This window comes from Mastigoproctus giganteus, chromosome 13 (assembly GCF_048544385.1).
Source record: "Mastigoproctus giganteus isolate SK-2022 chromosome 13, ASM4854438v1, whole genome shotgun sequence".
NCBI classification, from domain to species: Eukaryota; Metazoa; Arthropoda; class Arachnida; order Uropygi; family Thelyphonidae; genus Mastigoproctus; species Mastigoproctus giganteus.
The window spans coordinates 156,600,339-156,617,976 of record NC_143587.1 but is presented as its reverse complement, the minus strand read 5'-3'; the positions used below and the strand labels follow the sequence as shown (position 1 = coordinate 156,617,976).

Sequence of the window (17,638 nt, the reverse complement as noted above, 5' to 3'; positions counted from 1 at the left end):
AGAAATGTGAGGTGTTAATTAATAGTGTATCTCTGCCTTTATGGTGTTGTTTATTCAGTTGCTACATGCACGCAGCTTTGTTTATGCGTATCAAGCGTGCCTCCTCGTTTTGTAATTGTGCTTTATTCCCTAAAAATGAGTAAAATACTTAAAATGTGTGAAAAGGAAGCGTACTGAAGACACTGCAGATTCAAAGAGAAAAAGAAAAGCAATTATCGATGAACAGAGGCGGACTGGATCAAAAATTCTTACCCGGGAAAATTTATAGTGGCCTCATACTATGGTTTATGGCCAAAATCACACTGGCCCACCGGGGTTTCCCCGGTAAGGCTTATGGCCAGTCCGCCTCTGTCGATAGAGAAAAAATATAAAATTGTGAAACGCTTTGAGCGAAATGAAAGACCATGTGATAGTATTGCACGTGATACAGGCCTAAACGAAGCAACGGCGAAAAGCACATGACAATTGCAAACTTGACAGGTTGAAAATTGAAAAGGGCTTAAAAATTTTAGAAAACATAGACTCCAACGAAGAACGCGTTATAGCTACAAAGCAAGGAATAAAAAAATTATTAGCTTGCTACGAAGAAATTCTGCGTGAAAAAAAGAACGCGCTGTGTCGTCAGACGAATTTGTTAGATTTTATGAAGACATCGACATTGAAATAATTTTTTAACGTAAGTCATTTGTTTTTTAATACATATTTTGTATTAATATGTATAAAGAACTGCAATTTTATTAATATTTTTCTTCTAAACTAGTGTTTTTGTTAGTCCTTGGTCCCAATTAAGCAAAATTTATATGTATTTATATGCAAAGTTGTACCCCGACTTATGCGAATTCGACTTACGCGATTTTCGTCGGACCCACCTATCGCGTAACATTCGGGGTATTACTGTATAGTAAATAAATTTGATGAATTTGAAGTGTTGGTCAAGACATCAAAGGCGGATATTGTTGAGATATCAGAGACATGGTGTCACACTGATATAAGGAATGCCGAACTGGAATTTGGGGAGTACAATGTGTACAGAAAGGATAGGAAGGGAGGAGGTGTTATGCTGTTAATTAAGAAAAACATAAAATCAAAAGAAGTGCATCCAGTTGATATAGATGAATAGGCACTGTCGAGTCAGTTTGGTGTGACATAAGCACTGCGAAAGCAAAAATAAGAGTAGGAGTGTGTTATAGGCCTAATGACTCGAATGAGTACAATGAACAATTGTACAGAGAAATAGAGTGGGCTAGTAAATCGGAATATCTTATAATGGGGGATTTTAACTTCCCAGATATTGACTGGAACTTGTGGGTTGGGCACTCACACACTAGTCAGACTTTTGTGGATTTATTGGATGATTGTTTTCTGCAGCAGCATGTTCGAGAGGCAACCAGAGAAAGTAATACTCTTGATCTGATTATCAGCAGTGATCATTCATGTATTAGGAATTTGCAGATAAAAGAACCACTAGGAGGCAGTGATCACAGTGTACTGATGTGGGATTTACTTAAAGATTTAATTACCATCAGGGGTAAAGGAAAGGGTTTTTGCTTTCATAAAGGCGAGTACAGTGGTCTCCGACAGTTTTTAAATTCTGTACAGTGGGATCAACTGACGATGTTACCAACAGTAAATTCTAAGTGGGAAGCATTCAAGGAATTAATCGTGGATGCTACTAAAAGTTTCATACCTATTAAGAAATATTGTTCAAGGTTTAGGCCTAAATGGTTGTCAAATGAACTAACTCGTAACAGAGAAGAAAAATGCATGGGATGCATATAAATTATCAAGAAACTCAGAAGCCTATGGCAGATATAAGTTAATCTGTAATCAGATCACAAAGGAGGTTCGGCAGGCGAAGGCAGATTACGAGAAATCCTTTGCAAAAGATGCTAAGAAAAACAGCAACGATTTCTTTACTTATATAAACTCTAAAAGGAAGGGGATGAATCTGATTGGTCCACTTGACATTGATGGTTCGACTGTTGATGATCCTGCTCAGATAACAAACAAACTGAATGAGTATTTTGAATCTACATTCACACGTGAGGAATTATTAAGGTTTGAAAATGTCAGAAGGTTATCAAATTGTAGCAGGATACTTAATGATTTTGTAATAACTGAGAGCAAAGTGGAAGAGAAACTGTTGAAGTTAAACGTAAGAAAAGCACCTGGGGTGGATGGGATCTATCCAGTTATATTAAAGGAGGCAGCAAAGCAACTAAGCAAACCCTTAGCCATAATTATGAGAGCATCCTTGGACTCAGGGGAGGTTCCCATGGACTGGAGATGTGCAAATGTATCCCCAATTCACAAATGGGGATCGAAGGGTGACACGAGTAATTACAGACCAGTTAGCTTAACTTCTGTTCCGGGTAAAATAGTGGAGTCGCTGGTGAAAGATGCATTGCAGGATCATCTAGACAAGACTGCAGCAATAATTCAGACACAGCCTGGGTTTGTTAAGGGAAAGTCTTGTCTGACAAATTTGATAGGATATTATGATGTGGTTACAAAGGAACTGGATGCAAAAAATAATTTTGATATCATATATTTGTATTTCAGGAAAGCTTTTGACACTGTTGCGCATGGAAGACTATTGTACAAATTGGAGCAGAATGGTATTAAGGGTAAGTTGCTACAATGGATAAAAGGATGGTTAAGTGCGAGAAGACAGAGGGTGGTAATCGATGGGTGCTGCTCTTCTTGGACTAATGTTATTAGTGGAGTCCCACAGGGTTCGGTGTTGGGTCCACTGTTGTTTTGTATATTTATCAATGATATTGATGAAGGTATATCAGGCTTAGTGTCGAAGTTTGCAGATGATACAAAGGTTGGCAGGGTTGTTAATGACAGTGATTTGATTTGGTAGTTGTTGGCGCATCGGCTTCTGTGGCCATATTGCACCTCCCAAGGTTTTTGCAGTACTTTGATCCAAGCCCGAGGCGGGAATCGAACCCGCGACCTTTGGGTTGCCGGGCAGGTACTTTACCCACTCGGCTGGCCCGGTCGGCTGTTAATGACAGTAATGGCAATGTGCTACTGCAGCAGGATCTAGATAATTTGGGCAGATGGGCTAAGAAGTGGCAACTGAAGTTTAACATTGACAAAAGCAAAGTACTGCATATGGGTAGAAGTAACCCCAGAGAAACGTACCAACTGTGTGGTACTACACTTAAGGTGGTAGAAAATGAAAAAGACCTGGGAGTAATTGTGCAGGCAGATATGAAGTTTTCTGAGCAATGCAGACAGGCTGCCAGGGCAGGTCATGGGGTTTTGTCAATGATATATAGGAATTTTGCTAGCAGGGAAAAGGAGGTGATTATCCCTCTGTATAAAGCAATGGTCAGGCCACGCCTTGAGTACTGCGTACAGGTCTGGAGGCCTCATTTTAGGATGGATGTAGATTTACTTGAGCGTGTACAGAGAAGGGCAACAAGATTGGTGAGGGGAATGAAGGGATCCTCTTATCAAGAGAGGCTTAAGTTCTGCAAATTGCAGTGGCTGGAGACTAGGCACCTGCGCAGTGATCTGATTGAGGTGTATAAGGCCTTGAATGGGTTGAGCATGCTGAATTCTGATGGGATCCTTCCACTTGTTCATATTACGAACCTAAGGGGGCATAAATTCAAATTAAGAAAGGACAGATGTAGAATAGATGTGTGGAAATTTGCCTTTAGCCAGCGGGTGGTTAATTGCTGGAACAAACTTCCATCTGTCGTGGAAGTTGATAGGTTGAATAAATTTAAGGAGGAACTGGACAGGCATTTGGAGGGAATGGTGTGAATTTTTTTCTTTTTTTTTGGCTGATGCTGCATAAGCTCATACATTTGCTTTCTTGCATCACATGCCACTACTACTACTACAAGAGCAACAGCAAGTTTGCAAGGAGATTTGTCGGGAGCTGCAACAGATAGTTATTGAAGATGGTGAGGTTCTGCACGAGGTGATAAATGGTATATGACATGACTTGATCATTTCAACCCAGAAAGTAAGTAGCAAAGCTCTGTTTGAAAGTCTGTGCCATTGCCAACACCAAAAAAAAAAGCAAAAGTTGTGGCTTCTGCAGAAAAGGTTATGGTCATCTCTATTTTTGACATTCAAGATATGGTTTACCAGCATGTTGTTCCGTGTCATACAACTGTTACAGGACCTTACTACAGAACCGTACAGGATCACATTTGTTGCAAACCGCAGCTGCATGCAGATGAGTAGCTGCTGCATCACAACAATGCAAAACCTCACATTGTTTATATTGTTATACTAGCCAGCATTAATGTAAGATGTGTTCCTTATTCACCCTAAAGCCCTGACCTTGCACTCTGCCCCCCCAAAGTTAAAAGAGCTGTGAGGAAAACGTTGCTAGCTGTCAGAAGTTGTAAAGACATTGGAAGAGATTCTCAAACACATGCCAAAAAAATGGCCAAAAAAAAAAACCCTTCTTATATCACCTCCCACTCCTTCTAATAGTTTGTCTACTTCTTCATTAAATCTATTCAAACTAGCTTCCAGGTGAAGGCAAATTTCCGCATATCTTTCCTATAATCCTCCTTCTGCAATTTGAATTTATGCCCTTGTGTGCAGTCTGAGCAAGAGGTTGTTCGTTTGTTATTTGGTTTTTAGGATCATTAGCAACTAAGGCCATATTGCTCCGGGAATATGTGGTGGTCATTCCCTTGACCTTTCCGCATCCTCCATATTTGGTGGTGACGGGCTCGAACCCCTGTCTAATCAAGAAGTGTGTGCTATGCACTGCTGCTCCTTCCCACCTGGCTACGGAGGCGACTCTGAGCAAGAGGAAGGATTTTATTTTCAGTGAGCTTAATCAGTTCGTTCAAAGCTTTAAACACCTCAGTCAAATCTCGCAGGATCTTAATCTCCAAATATTGCAATTTTCAGAACTGAAGCCCTTCCTGGTAAGTTACCCTTTTGTTCCCCTCACTATTCTTGTACCATCCAACAGATCCATATCCTTCCTAAAATGAGGCTTATAGACCTGTATGCCCAGGATGTGGCCTAATCATTGCCTTATACAGGAGGATAATCATCTCGTTATCCCTGCTGACAAAATTCCAGTATGTTATTAGCAAAGCTCCAGCAGCTGCCCTGGCATCCTCTCTACACTACTCAGAGAACTTCATATCTGACTTCACAGTTATCCAACCAGATCTGTTATGTTCTCCACGACCTTGGGTGTGGTGCCAAGTGATTGGTATGGTAATCTGATATTACTGCTACCCATACAGTACATTGCATTTGTCAACGTTGACCTTCACTTGCCACTTCTTGGCCTATCTGCCTAATTTTTCTTGATGTTGTTGTAGTAACATACCCTGATTACTGTCATTCATATCATCTGCAAACCTAGACTTTAAGCCTGATTTGCCTTTATTAATATCATTAATAAATATAAAAACCAATGTCAGTAAATCCTATTTGTAATATGATTTGGGGGGTGGGGGAAATAGTACTAATTTAAAATTTCAGTACTAAATTAAAAACATGACTTATTTATGAATAGTGCAACCGTGAACACCCAGCACTTAAAACAATAACCTTCTTGTTGAATTTCGTCAACTGAATATTTTTACAAAATACTTATCCGCACTCCTGGCATCACTCAATTGTATTAGCATACCATCCTGCATAATTACAGGCTGATTTCACTGACTAGCTGTTTAGGCAAAGTTTTAGGAAAAATGGGTCACAGACGGCTAAAATGGTTTCTGGAAACTAACAATCTGCTAATCAGAAACCAGTATATGAGTTTCGGAAGAATTGCTCAACCTTAGATGTGATGATCAATGCAGAAGCAAATATCCGCAGTGCTTTCGTATGGAGACAACATCTGGTCAAGGTTAATCTCGATATTGAGAAAAAGCCTTCATCACCACTTGGCGATATGGTGTCCTCCAGGACCTTCGTTCTTTTGGTTTGAGGGAGTAGTTACCACAACTCATACAAAACTTCTTACACCACAGAATGCTCATTCGTTCTTCTGGTTTGAGGGGGTAGTTACTGCAATTCATAACTTCTTACACCACAGAACGTGTCAGGTCAGATATATGAACAGTTTATCCAAATAATTTGAACAAGAATTACAAGTTTACAATAAGAATTACAAATATGACGCAAGATATGCCAAAAGCAGTTGAATCGTACATGGTTGCTGATGACCTCATTAACTCTTGTCATTCACAATCTATGAATGCCATTGAAAGGCAACTTCAACTATCCATCACCAAAATAGAATCATGGGTGCAACAGAATGGCTATTCCTTAGCAGAAAATAAATCCACTGAATTCATTTCTGTAAAAAAAATTTCTGGAAGATCCTGTAAAATACATTTAAAAAAAAAAAAAAATCATTAAAAAGCATTTTTGTAAAAGCATTAAAGTTTTGACAAAAATTGTTTTAGACTTGGATCCAAACACAGAAAGGAGGGTAACTGACCTTACATTCATTCTTTAAAAAAACTGTAAAAAAAATAAAATAAAATAATAATCATCAAATGGACACTGTAATGAGCAAGGGAATTTAGCTATGTTTTGCAGAACAGATTCTTATAGTTACAAGCAAGGATAAACCATAACACATCTTCAGTTTTTCATGGTAAATGAGGAAACTCATTTCAAGCCTTACTGAAGACCAGGGCTGGATTTAAACTTGTTGTTGCCCTAAGCTATAACATGTATGAGGCCCTTCTCTCTTACTGCTCACCTGTGACAATGTTAAAAAAGGATTTTTTAAGATGGAGCAAGACCCCTTGTAATGTGAGGCCCTAAACTTTGTTTAGCTTATATGTAAATTTGGCTCTGCTGAAGACTTAAAACTGTTTCACTGAATTTAGCAAAAAGGGAAATTTTGTTAATTGGTGTAGTTAAAGAAAATAAATGTTGCAATTATATTATCTTAATGCTCCCTTTGTCATATTTAAGGGATGATTAGAAATTTTCACCTGGCAATTCTAGGTGGTAGATGATTCTCATCAACTGTTGTACTACTGCTGTTCTGCTAACTGGAGGCCTGAAGTGGTGCATCCCATGTTTAGTCTCCAGAGCAGAGTTTCTGGCATCCCTTCCACTCCATCTCCTTCAACCCATGCACATTACTACTAACTAGTGCCACTATAAAAATAATATAATATAATATAACACTAATAATATGATGCTCTAATATAATAGTAATATAATAACTACAACCAGGTAGTAGATGACTCTCATCAACCAATGCAATACCATCACTTTGCTTATTGGAGACTTGAAGTGGTGACATGTTTAGTCTCCGGAGCAAAGTATTCACAATTTATAGCTTTTGTGCAACCTATACTTAACCCTGACCGTTTTAACACAATACTTCTACAAAACTTCCAGCATCTTAGACTAAGACTTAGATTAAAGATATAGGTTTGATACCTTTCGTGTTTGGAGTTTTCATAAAACACAGTTTCACTTTAACACGATTGATAAATTGTGGCAATCCTCGCACAACACTGTGCATATATAACAAGTTTATTTATTTATTTATCGTATGGCTTGTACAGTACACATGGAATCAAATTAAATGACTCAAGAATGTTTGATATAAAATTAAGTATAAAATTAAATTAAATAGAACAATAATCACAGATGAACATTTAACCTATATAAATAGTCAATTGCCACATCGATCACCATCAGGAGGTCTCCAGGGTTTCCTTCATAGGCTCACAAGGCACAGTCCTCTATTATGTGTTGGATGGTCTGTCTATCGGCTCTGCATTCACACACCAGGGAAGGAATTTTGCCGTACTTATAGAGAAGGACTGCACATCTATCATGGCATGGTCGTGCCCTGTTTAATGCTAGCCATTTCCTATGAGGCTGGTCAAAACCAGGTGGTGTTTCTGAGATACAAGGCATGGTATGACATTGAGGAGGAGAGTTTTGTAGCCACTCTTGTGTCCAGATATCCAGAAGGTTGAAATTGGCTTGTTGCAATGTTTTAGCCATCAGGATTGTTGGATGTCTGGAATGGAGCCTGTTTATTCCTAGGTCTCGAATGTCAGAGTTTGTTGGTAGTTCAGATTGTCTATTATTTTTTTGTATTCGCTGATGAGGGCACACTTTCTTCTGAGGTCTATTGGGGGATGCGGCTCAAGACGGATAGACAAAAGGTAGGGGTGGACCTGACTGTTCCGGTTATGATGCGCATGGTGTTATTTAGCTGTACATCCACCTTTTTATGTGGTTACCGTTAAGCCAAACTGGAGTACAGTACTCAGCAGCTGCATAGACAAGACTGAGAGCTTACGAATATAAGGTCGAGGCAGAGGAGCCCCATGTGGTACCACACAGCTTTCGCAGAATTTTATTCCTTGTTTTCAGTTTTGCTGCAGTCCTTGTCAAAGGTTCGCTGAAAGATAAGGTTCTGTGTAGTGTGACACCCAAGTATTTCGGATATTTGTTGTGGTTAAGACGGGCATTCTCGAAGTGTATGTTTAGCTGTCTAGTCACCATCTTATTATTGAGATGGAAGCAAGATGCCTCAGTCTTGGCTGCGCCAGGTTGGAGCCTCCACTTGGGAAAGAATTTTGCCAAGGTGGATAGGTAAGTTGTTAAAATCCCTTCTGTTTTTTCAACTGATTTGTGTCTCATTGCTATTGTCCAATCATCCGCATAGCCAAACTTTCTGGAGCGAGTCTCAGCATGTCTGCAATGTAAAGGCTGAAAAGTAATGGAGCAAGGACAGTCTTGAGGTAGGCCATTGCTGAGTTTCTTTTTGTTGCTCATTGTGTGTCCCATTATCACCTGGAAAGTTCTATTTGTGAGTATGTTATCAATAAGTCTGACAGTTGTTTTGCAAGTTATTGTACAGAGTATTATATACATTAAGCCATGTCTCCAAACAGTGTCATAAGCTGCAGTTAGATCAATGAAGACCACTGAGGTTTCAAGTTGTTTTTGAAACCCTGCCTCGATGTATGCGTTATTAAGGCGAGGACTTGAGCTTCAGTTTGGGCGGAATCCTACATGCTCGATGGGAATTTTTTCAAGTATTTTGGAGCTGATCTTGTTGTAGAGTAGCGTTTCAAGTAGGTTATAAGTTACACTTAGTAAAGCAATAGGACGATAACTTTGTGGTGTGCTGGTTTTCCTGGCTCCGGATGACAATTTTCGCATATTTGAGAGATTTTGGAATATCACCCATTTGTAGTATGCTAGAGAGGAACGAGGAATATATAACAAGATTTCACTCTAACATGAATTTTGGGAAACCTTGCATAACACTGTATTTTTGAGCTTTTGTGCTGGGGAAACCCTGCTATTATGTTAGATTTAATTTTTAACATTTCCATTCCGTTTTATGAATCCCTGCTGTTAACTTGCTAGTTGTTATCGCCTTCATGGTATTTTTCTAAAGCACATTTCTGCAGGTCACTACCATAAAACAATAAAAACAATTTGCAGTTTCCGGTTTATTGGTCTTTTCTGTTAGTGTAATCAGTTATAAACGGTTAGTAAACTCAATCTTCTTGCATTTGCAATAATACTGATAGCTGGAATTCTGTGGGTTTTCACGTTATTATAGCGAAATATATTTCACCTTCCATGAAATATTCAGTCATATAAAAAACATAAATAAATGCTCAGAAACTCATTAATCCCTATCTCACTTGTGCGTATCATGTTTGTTGCAACTTGTGCTTGTCATGTTCTTTAGTTAAATGAACGTACATTATCTGATATATAAGTATCACAGTTTGTAAGGTAAGTAGTTTGTTCAGTTATTAATAATTAAGTTATCACTACTATAAAAATTAAGTTTCCGATAGTTATAAAAAAATGGTGTATTTTTGTTAGCTTTTGGAATGTAGCCGCCCCCTTTTTTTTTTGTACTGGTTCTTAGTCCCGTATAACACATTAGGCGCATTATGGCCATGTTGCTCTTGCGCCGCAAAACCCACAATCAAACCAAACCCGTATAACACGGTTTCGCATTACACGGAGATTGTAGGAACCAAACTACCGTGTTATACAAGGTTACCTGTACTTAGATTTCAGAAAAGCTTTTGGCAGTGTGGCATTAGGAGCAAGTTACTTTTTTTTTTTTTTTTTTTTTTTTTTTATTTGGTAGTTGTTGGCGCATAGGCGTCTGTGGCCATAATGCACCTTCCAAGGTTTTGCAGTACTTTGATCCAAGCCCGAGGCGGGAATCGAACCCGCGACCTTTGGGTTGCCAGGCAGGCACTTTACCCACCTGGCTAGCCCGGTCGGCAGCAAGTTACTGCTATGGGTAAAGGGGTGGGTGGTTGGTTGGTAGAAAGCAGAGGGTTGTTATAAATGAACACTGTCCTTCTTGGGCTTGTGTTATTAGTGATGTCCCTCGGGATTTAGTGCTGGGCCCCTTCCTGATTCAATATTTATTAACGATATTGATGAAAGCATATCAATACGATTGTCAAAGTTTACAATCTTATTGTCTAAGTAGGATGGTTAATGACAGGAATCAAAGCATGTCAACAAGTATCTTTCATCTTCTCAGCATTCAGCCCATGCATCGTATTAAGTATTATAGGTTATAATACCTCTCATGCTTGGGATTTAAAAAAGGAGAAAAAAAAAAAGAAAAAGAAGAAATCTACTGCTGATGGGCTGAGAGGAGGCAGAACTTTATTTTAGTGTTTCTAATACATAAACAGAGTAACTGTTTAAATTTTAAATTGTGAGGTACAAATGGCCTTTGGAAAGAAACTTTCAATTTAACGGACATTCCCTTCCCCCTATTAGTACATTAAATCGAGTTTACTGTACCTCAATTTAAAATGGCACAATAGTATGTAATTACATATTCTGATAGTTCTTGCTGAACTGAGTAAATTTCTTGTAGAATTTTTTCTTATCTTGTACCACTGCTGAGCACATTCTGACTACCTATTGTTTTTATAACATTTGCTCTTTAGACAAATAGTGATCATTATTTATCTAATCATTGACTATTATACAAATTGGAGCAGTGTGGCATTAGGAGCAAGTTACTGTTATGGGTAAAGAGGTGGTTGGTTGGTAGAAAATGATCATTATTTATTCCCCAACTCTATTCATAGAATAAGTGTAGAGATAGTATATATAGTTTCTTTTAAAGAAAATAAAACACACGTCTCTCCATTTTTCTGAGTTGGGAACTGAAATTTGACTTATGTCAGGAATATATAAGTAATTTATTTTCATATTTTTACTTTATATCTTTACTTTTGCTGATTTTGAGGCCCCAGAGTATTAGGCAAATGTACAAATAACTATAGAAAACCAGCTAAACTTTATGCATCTCAATATCCAGAACAAATTATTATTATTATTATTATTATTATTATTATTCTGATTTCTTTCAATTCAGTTGAAAACCAAAACATCCCACAGAAAATGGTGTTCCTCAGCAGCACTATATCCATAGGCAAGTAGTTGGCAAATAGATAAGAAAGGGGATCAGCAAGTGTTACTAGTGGCAAACAATGCAAGGAATTAAGCTTATACAGCATGAGCCAAAAAAAGCCTATCCACCTAATATATCTCCCCCCACTCCAGTAATTTGTCTAATTCTTTTTAAAATTAATTACTCTCTGACTGAAAGTGAATTTTCACACATCTGTCCTTCAGCCACCTTTTTTTTTTTTTTTTTTCCAATCAAGTGTATGTGAAGCTTATACCATTTAATCATCATCATCAGTCATTTTCAATCCACTGCAAGATGAAGGCCTCTCCAGTAACTTTCCAATTCCTTCTGTTTTGTGCAATGGCCATCCATTTACTACTACCCACGAACTTGTGAATTTCATCTGTCCATCTCCGTCGTTGTCTTCCAGGTTTTCTTCTAGCTTCTCCTGGGTATCATTCTGTTATTTTCTTAGTCCATCTGTCATCATATCTTCGAGCTATGTGTCCTGCCCAAGGCTGTTTTAGTTCTTTAGTTTTAATAAGAATGTCGTTCACTTGAGTTTGCTGCCTAATACATGTGTTTCTCTTCTCATCTAACAGTCTGATTCCCAATATAATTCGTTCCATTCTTCACTGTGTAGTTCTCAGCTTCTCTTCCATCTTTTTGGTGAGTGCCCAAGTTTCACTTCCATAAGTCATGGTGGGGAGTATACATTGGTTCATTATTTTATGTTTCAGACAAACTGAGATATTGCTCCTTGGTATGTGACTATATTTCCTGAATGCCATTCATCCAAAATTTATTCTCCTCTTGACTTCAAGCCAATTTATCATTATTACAGCTAATGACTTGTCCAAGATAAGTACATGACTCCACCTTTTCAATTACTGCTCCTTCAATCATTATATCCCTTTCTTTGGCATACTTGTTCATCATTACTTTAGTTTTAGCCATATTCATCTTTAGTCCAAAATCCTTACTAACTCTGCATAATTCTTTGGGATTGTGGCAGATGACATTAAACCAGCATAGAGTAATTTAAACAGAGTTTAAATTACTCTATGCTGGTTTAATGTACTCTCCATTCACATTGACTCCTTTCTGTGACCAGTCTAATCTTCTGAAAGCTTCCTCAAGGACAGCAGTAAACAACTTCGGAGATTTTGTGTTCTCCTTGTTGAACTCAGTTCTCAATTTTAAATTTACTACTGTCTTTGTCCAGTCTAATAAAGGAGGTAGGATTCTCATATATTTTCTTCAAAATCATAATATATGGGGTATCTATGCCTTGTCTTTCCAGTACCCAAAACATTCCCTTATGCTTTATGGAGTCAAATGCCTTTTCATAATCCACAAATGCCAGGCATAATGGTGTTTTATATTCATTTGCTTTCTCCATTAGCTATGATATTACATGAAGGTGATCCAAAGTTGAGAATCCTATCCTAAAGCCAGCTTGCTCTTTCGGTTGATTTTCATCAAGTATTCTTTCTAATCTGTTAGTAATGACCCTTGTGAACAACTTGTAAATGTGGGATAACAAGCTAATTGGTCTATAATTTCTGATTTATGTCCTTTCTTATGCAGCAAAACTATGATTGCATTATTCCACTGCTTAGGCGTCACACCTTTTCTAATGCATTTTTTGAAGAGTCTTACCAGTTTTTGTGTCATGTCTCTTGCTCCCAATTTTAACAACTCTACAGTAACTTCATCTTCCCCCGGGGCTTTCTGGTTCTTCATTTTCTTCAACGCATGTTCTGCCTCATCAGGAAGGATATCGGGTATGTCGTATGTGTTACTAATTTGCGATCCATCTTCCCCACTGCTGGCATCATTCCCTCGCTCCTTGTATAATTCTCTGTAGTCGTCTTCTGCTATTTGAATTATGCCTTCTCTGCTATTTATAAGTACACCATCACTGTTCTTCAGTTTCAGTATTATTTGTCTTTCTGTATTACTGCTCATGGCTGTTGATTTAAATCCTTTGTTTTCCCTTAATGCTTGTTCTACTTTTCTTGTGTTAAATCTTCTTATGTCCTCTCTGAATCTCTTTCTAATGGCTTTGCATAACTCAGTATACTCAATTTTCTCCTTGTCAGTGTTTATCTTTCTCTTCATTTGTCGTCTTTGGTTCATCATGACAAGTGCTTCTTGACTAATTTTTTCTTCTTTGGATTTCCTTTTACCTATAGGTTTCTCGGGCTTTATCACTTTCAAAAAGTTGTTTTATTCCATGTCAATATCTTGGTCCTGAAAAGTCTGTAGAAGCACAAACTTGTTCTTAAGTTCCAGTACATACTGCTTTCTCTCCTCGTCTGTTATCTCAAAGACCTTCATATTATTTACTTTAGTCAGTTTTTTCCTTTCTTTTCTTACATTTATATCAAGTGTGTGCATCTTACCATTCTGTGATCATTTCAAACGCTTACCTTGTTCAGGACAGTAACATCATTCACGATATATCTTCTGTTAGTGAGGATGAAGTCGACTTCATTAGTTGTTAATCCATTTGGGCTCTTCCATGTCCTCTTTCTGTTCACCCTTTTCTTGAAAAAAGCGTTCATTACTGACATTCCTCAAGATTCTGCAAATTCCACATCGTTCACCTCTTATATCATTTAGTTTATTCAATTCATTTAAAGCATTCAATTCACTTTAGTTAAGTGTTCTAGCAGGTATCTAGTTTCCTAGCATTGCAGTTTGAAAAACTAAGTATTTAGTGGTAAGAGTACTCCGTTGTACTTTACTAATCTTGTTACTCTTTCACTGCACCCATTCCAACAGTTTCACATCCTTCTTAAAATGAGGCTACTAGATCTCTATGCAGTGCTCAGGGTTTGGCCTAACCATTGTCTTATTCAATGGCATAAACATCTCCTTATCCCTGCTGACAAAATTCCTGTATATCGACAGACCTGATGAGCTGTCCTAGCAGCCTGTCTGCGCTGCTCAGGAAACTTCATGGCCTGTACAGTTATCCCTAGGTCTCTTCATTTTCCACTACACTCAACACTCAAGGTGGTGGAGAACCCAAAGTTGAGATACTGGTGTATCTTCAGGCTCAGACTTCTTAAAAATTCCTCAAGCCTTGTTTTTTACAATATCTGATTTTTTTTTTCATTCAGTATTCCTCACAGATCTGAGAAACAGACTCACCAGAATATAACTTCTTTTCACCAGTTTTTCTTAGGGCCATTATGGTATGCTGTGTGAGGTTATAATAGAGAAAGAAGGAGGCACAGGCAAGCACTTAACAATATGATAGCAAGTTCCTAGTTTTCCATATCTCAAGCACACTCAAGATAAACTCCAGTGTCAGTGAAAGTTTTTCATCCAATAAATTAAGGTCCATAAAATCATGGGTTATTAACTGTTCCTCATTATCTGAATGCACCTCCTGCATGCATACTTCCAAAAGCAGCATCACCCAACCTCAATTGGTTTCAAGAAAACTGCTTTTACTCTATTCATGTTATGAAAACTTGAGCTTTTAAACCTGAAATTAAGAGCATTAAAAAAAAAAAAAAAAACACACACTTCAAGCATTTTTGTTTCAGGACAAGAAAAAAATTAATTATAAATAATTTAAAATTATTTTCATATAAATATTTATAATTATAATAAATATTAAAAAAGAAATCGTTTTGGCTGTTTTTCAGATACCAATGCTGTAGAACGAAGACTCTATGTACTTCAAAACCAAGGTTATGTATATGCATACGATACAGCATAATGAGAGCTAATTGTTTGTTGCCATCTGACAGTGGGTTTTAGATATATATATATATATATATATATCTTTATTTTAGTTTGCTAAAATGAAAGGTTAGCAGTAGTCCTCATTCTTGGAATTAATGAAATATTAATTTAGCAGGATGAGAAATCAAATTTTTAAAAGCCTTGAAAACATCAAATCACCATAGAAAGTTAACTACTAACGGAGACCTTAAGTTTTAAATGAGGATCATACAACTCACTTTCCCTTTAAAAATTGCAAAAATCTCATTTTTCTAGGAATTAATGTGATATTAATTAAACAGGATGAGAAATTCAATTTTTAAAAGCTTAGCCTTTATGTATAAAGATGACACATTCTACTGCATTAGGTCATCACCATAGAGTTAACCAGTAAAGCAGACCTTAAGTTTCTGGATCAAGCAGCTTACATTCCTAAACCAAAAAAGAGAGAGAGAGAGAGCTTCAGTTGATGTTTCAAAACTTTTTGTTATTCTCTAGTAATACAAAATGACAGCATGGCTGGAAAAACCATATTCACCTTGTAAACTGTATATATTCATTTATATGTGATGAAAGGGATATGAAACTCATTAAAAAAAATAAAATTGAATTAGAAATTTAAAAAAAAAATTTTTTTTTAAACCAATCACAATGCATCCATTGAATACCTCAGTTTGTTGAATAAAACCTTAAAAAACTACTGCCAGAGTTGTATCCCATTGCTGTATCTCAAATCATCACTTTTTGCAAAAAGTATATAAAAGAACATGAAGACAACTGTGATAATGAAGGGGAGGAGTGTGTGCATTTATTGGCAATTAAAATTTAGTATAAGAGTGATTTACTGCTGTAAATTCATAAATAAGAATTAGCTTGCTAAATGTGTAAGTTTAATTGAGTTTCAGCTGGTCAATACTAGAAGAATTTCTTGTAAGACAATGGTAAACTCATCCCAGTGTGACTATAATTAGACACAAGACTTCTTTTTTTTTTTTTTTTTTTTTTTTTTATGACAGTATGTTCATGTTTCTGGACAACATATATCTTGTAATAATGCTAATATATTTTTACGTCACAACTGCTCTGGCAGGAAATCATATAACAGCATTATTTTAGTCACAAATTAAATTATTATTGCATTTATTGACAGTAGTACTAATATGATAATAGAATGAGAAAAATAGGGAAAGATCAATTTGTATTAATACTTGTGGCACTTGGTGAATGTTTTTATCTGTGGGATTACTATATGATATGACCAAACTACTACCTTATTGTGAAAGCTGGAAGGAATTATGTGAGTGGAGTTATTGAAAGTGTGAAACTTTTTCTGTGATATTTCTAATAAAGAGAACGCAGGTATAATCTGTTTGAAAAGGCAGCAGTTATGTATTATAACCCTTTCTAAGAGCCTGCGTGATTATTTCAAACTAATACAATAAAACCCTGCTTTCACAAACTATATTGGAATAAGGCCTGTCCATTAAATCCTGTTGTCTGTTAAATTTAAAAGAAATACTGTTTCTTTTGAAATACTGTTTTTGAAACACAGTAAATTTGAAAAAGAAATGCTATACTGTGAAATAAATAAAAAAAAAAAAAAAAAACATTAAATTTTGCAATACTGTATTTTACTGCACTAATTGTATGGTATAGAAGAGCATTAAATTTTTCCATGTCATGATAGTGGCTGTGGAGAGTCAGTCTTATACATTTTCTGGGTGTTCATTCAGTAGAAAATGTTGTGGAAAATCCTGGCACTCTGCTTCATTGTAAAAATATTTTAAGAGATGATAAATACTGTCAGACTGAGGAAATTATGTCACCAGGTTCCATGCAACTAAAAGCATGCTTCACTGGATTCTGCCCATTATTTACAAAGTCCATTTAATTAGGTCCATTAAAGTAAAATTTACTTTAATTCACTAGTTTGCAGATTCTTTTAACATATCATACTATTATCAAAAAAAAAAAAGAAAAGAAAAAATATATATATAATTTGTTTTACCAAAGAATTAGATAACTATTAACTTATGCAATTTGTAGAAAAATCTCAAGCAATACAGGCTTTCTGATTTTAATTGGAGTCATTTTCCTTTGAAATCAGATGTGATGTGATGGCATAAAATTTTAACCTACAACATAAGGGATACCTAATTTTTAACTTTTGTTGCTTTATGGGATCTCCCTTTGGGCTGTTAAAAAATATCCATGTAGTAAGTGTACTTCTAATTACTACCATCAGTGCTCTGCTCTTTTACATGTGAAACTCAAGCTTCCTAGTGTTCACTATAACCAAATTGTCATCTTGGTGATTTATGCTTACTGAGAGCACAAGATAATGCTATCAGCAACTATTTCGCTACATAAAATTAAATGTTTCATTACGATTAGCTAGGTTGTTAAAGAAATTTGCAAAATGGCCCGTTAGAATTTGGAATTCATATGAATGAGCAGTTTTGTCTTTTCTGATGTTACAATGTT

At 36.6% G+C, this 17,638-nt stretch overlaps 1 protein-coding gene across 1 annotated transcript in view; it reads left to right on the top strand.

Moving 5' to 3' along the window:
• LOC150076546 (serine/threonine-protein kinase unc-51-like) overlaps positions 1-15,176 on the top strand; it is a 462,846-nt gene extending 447,670 nt beyond the window's left edge. Inside the window, exon 26 of the mRNA XM_090387194.1 lies at positions 15,076-15,176. Coding sequence (XP_090243320.1) covers positions 15,076-15,149 — 74 coding nt within the window. The 3' untranslated portion in view covers positions 15,150-15,176. The remainder of the gene's footprint in view (positions 1-15,075) is intronic.
• Positions 15,177-17,638: the final 2,462 nt, after the last annotated feature.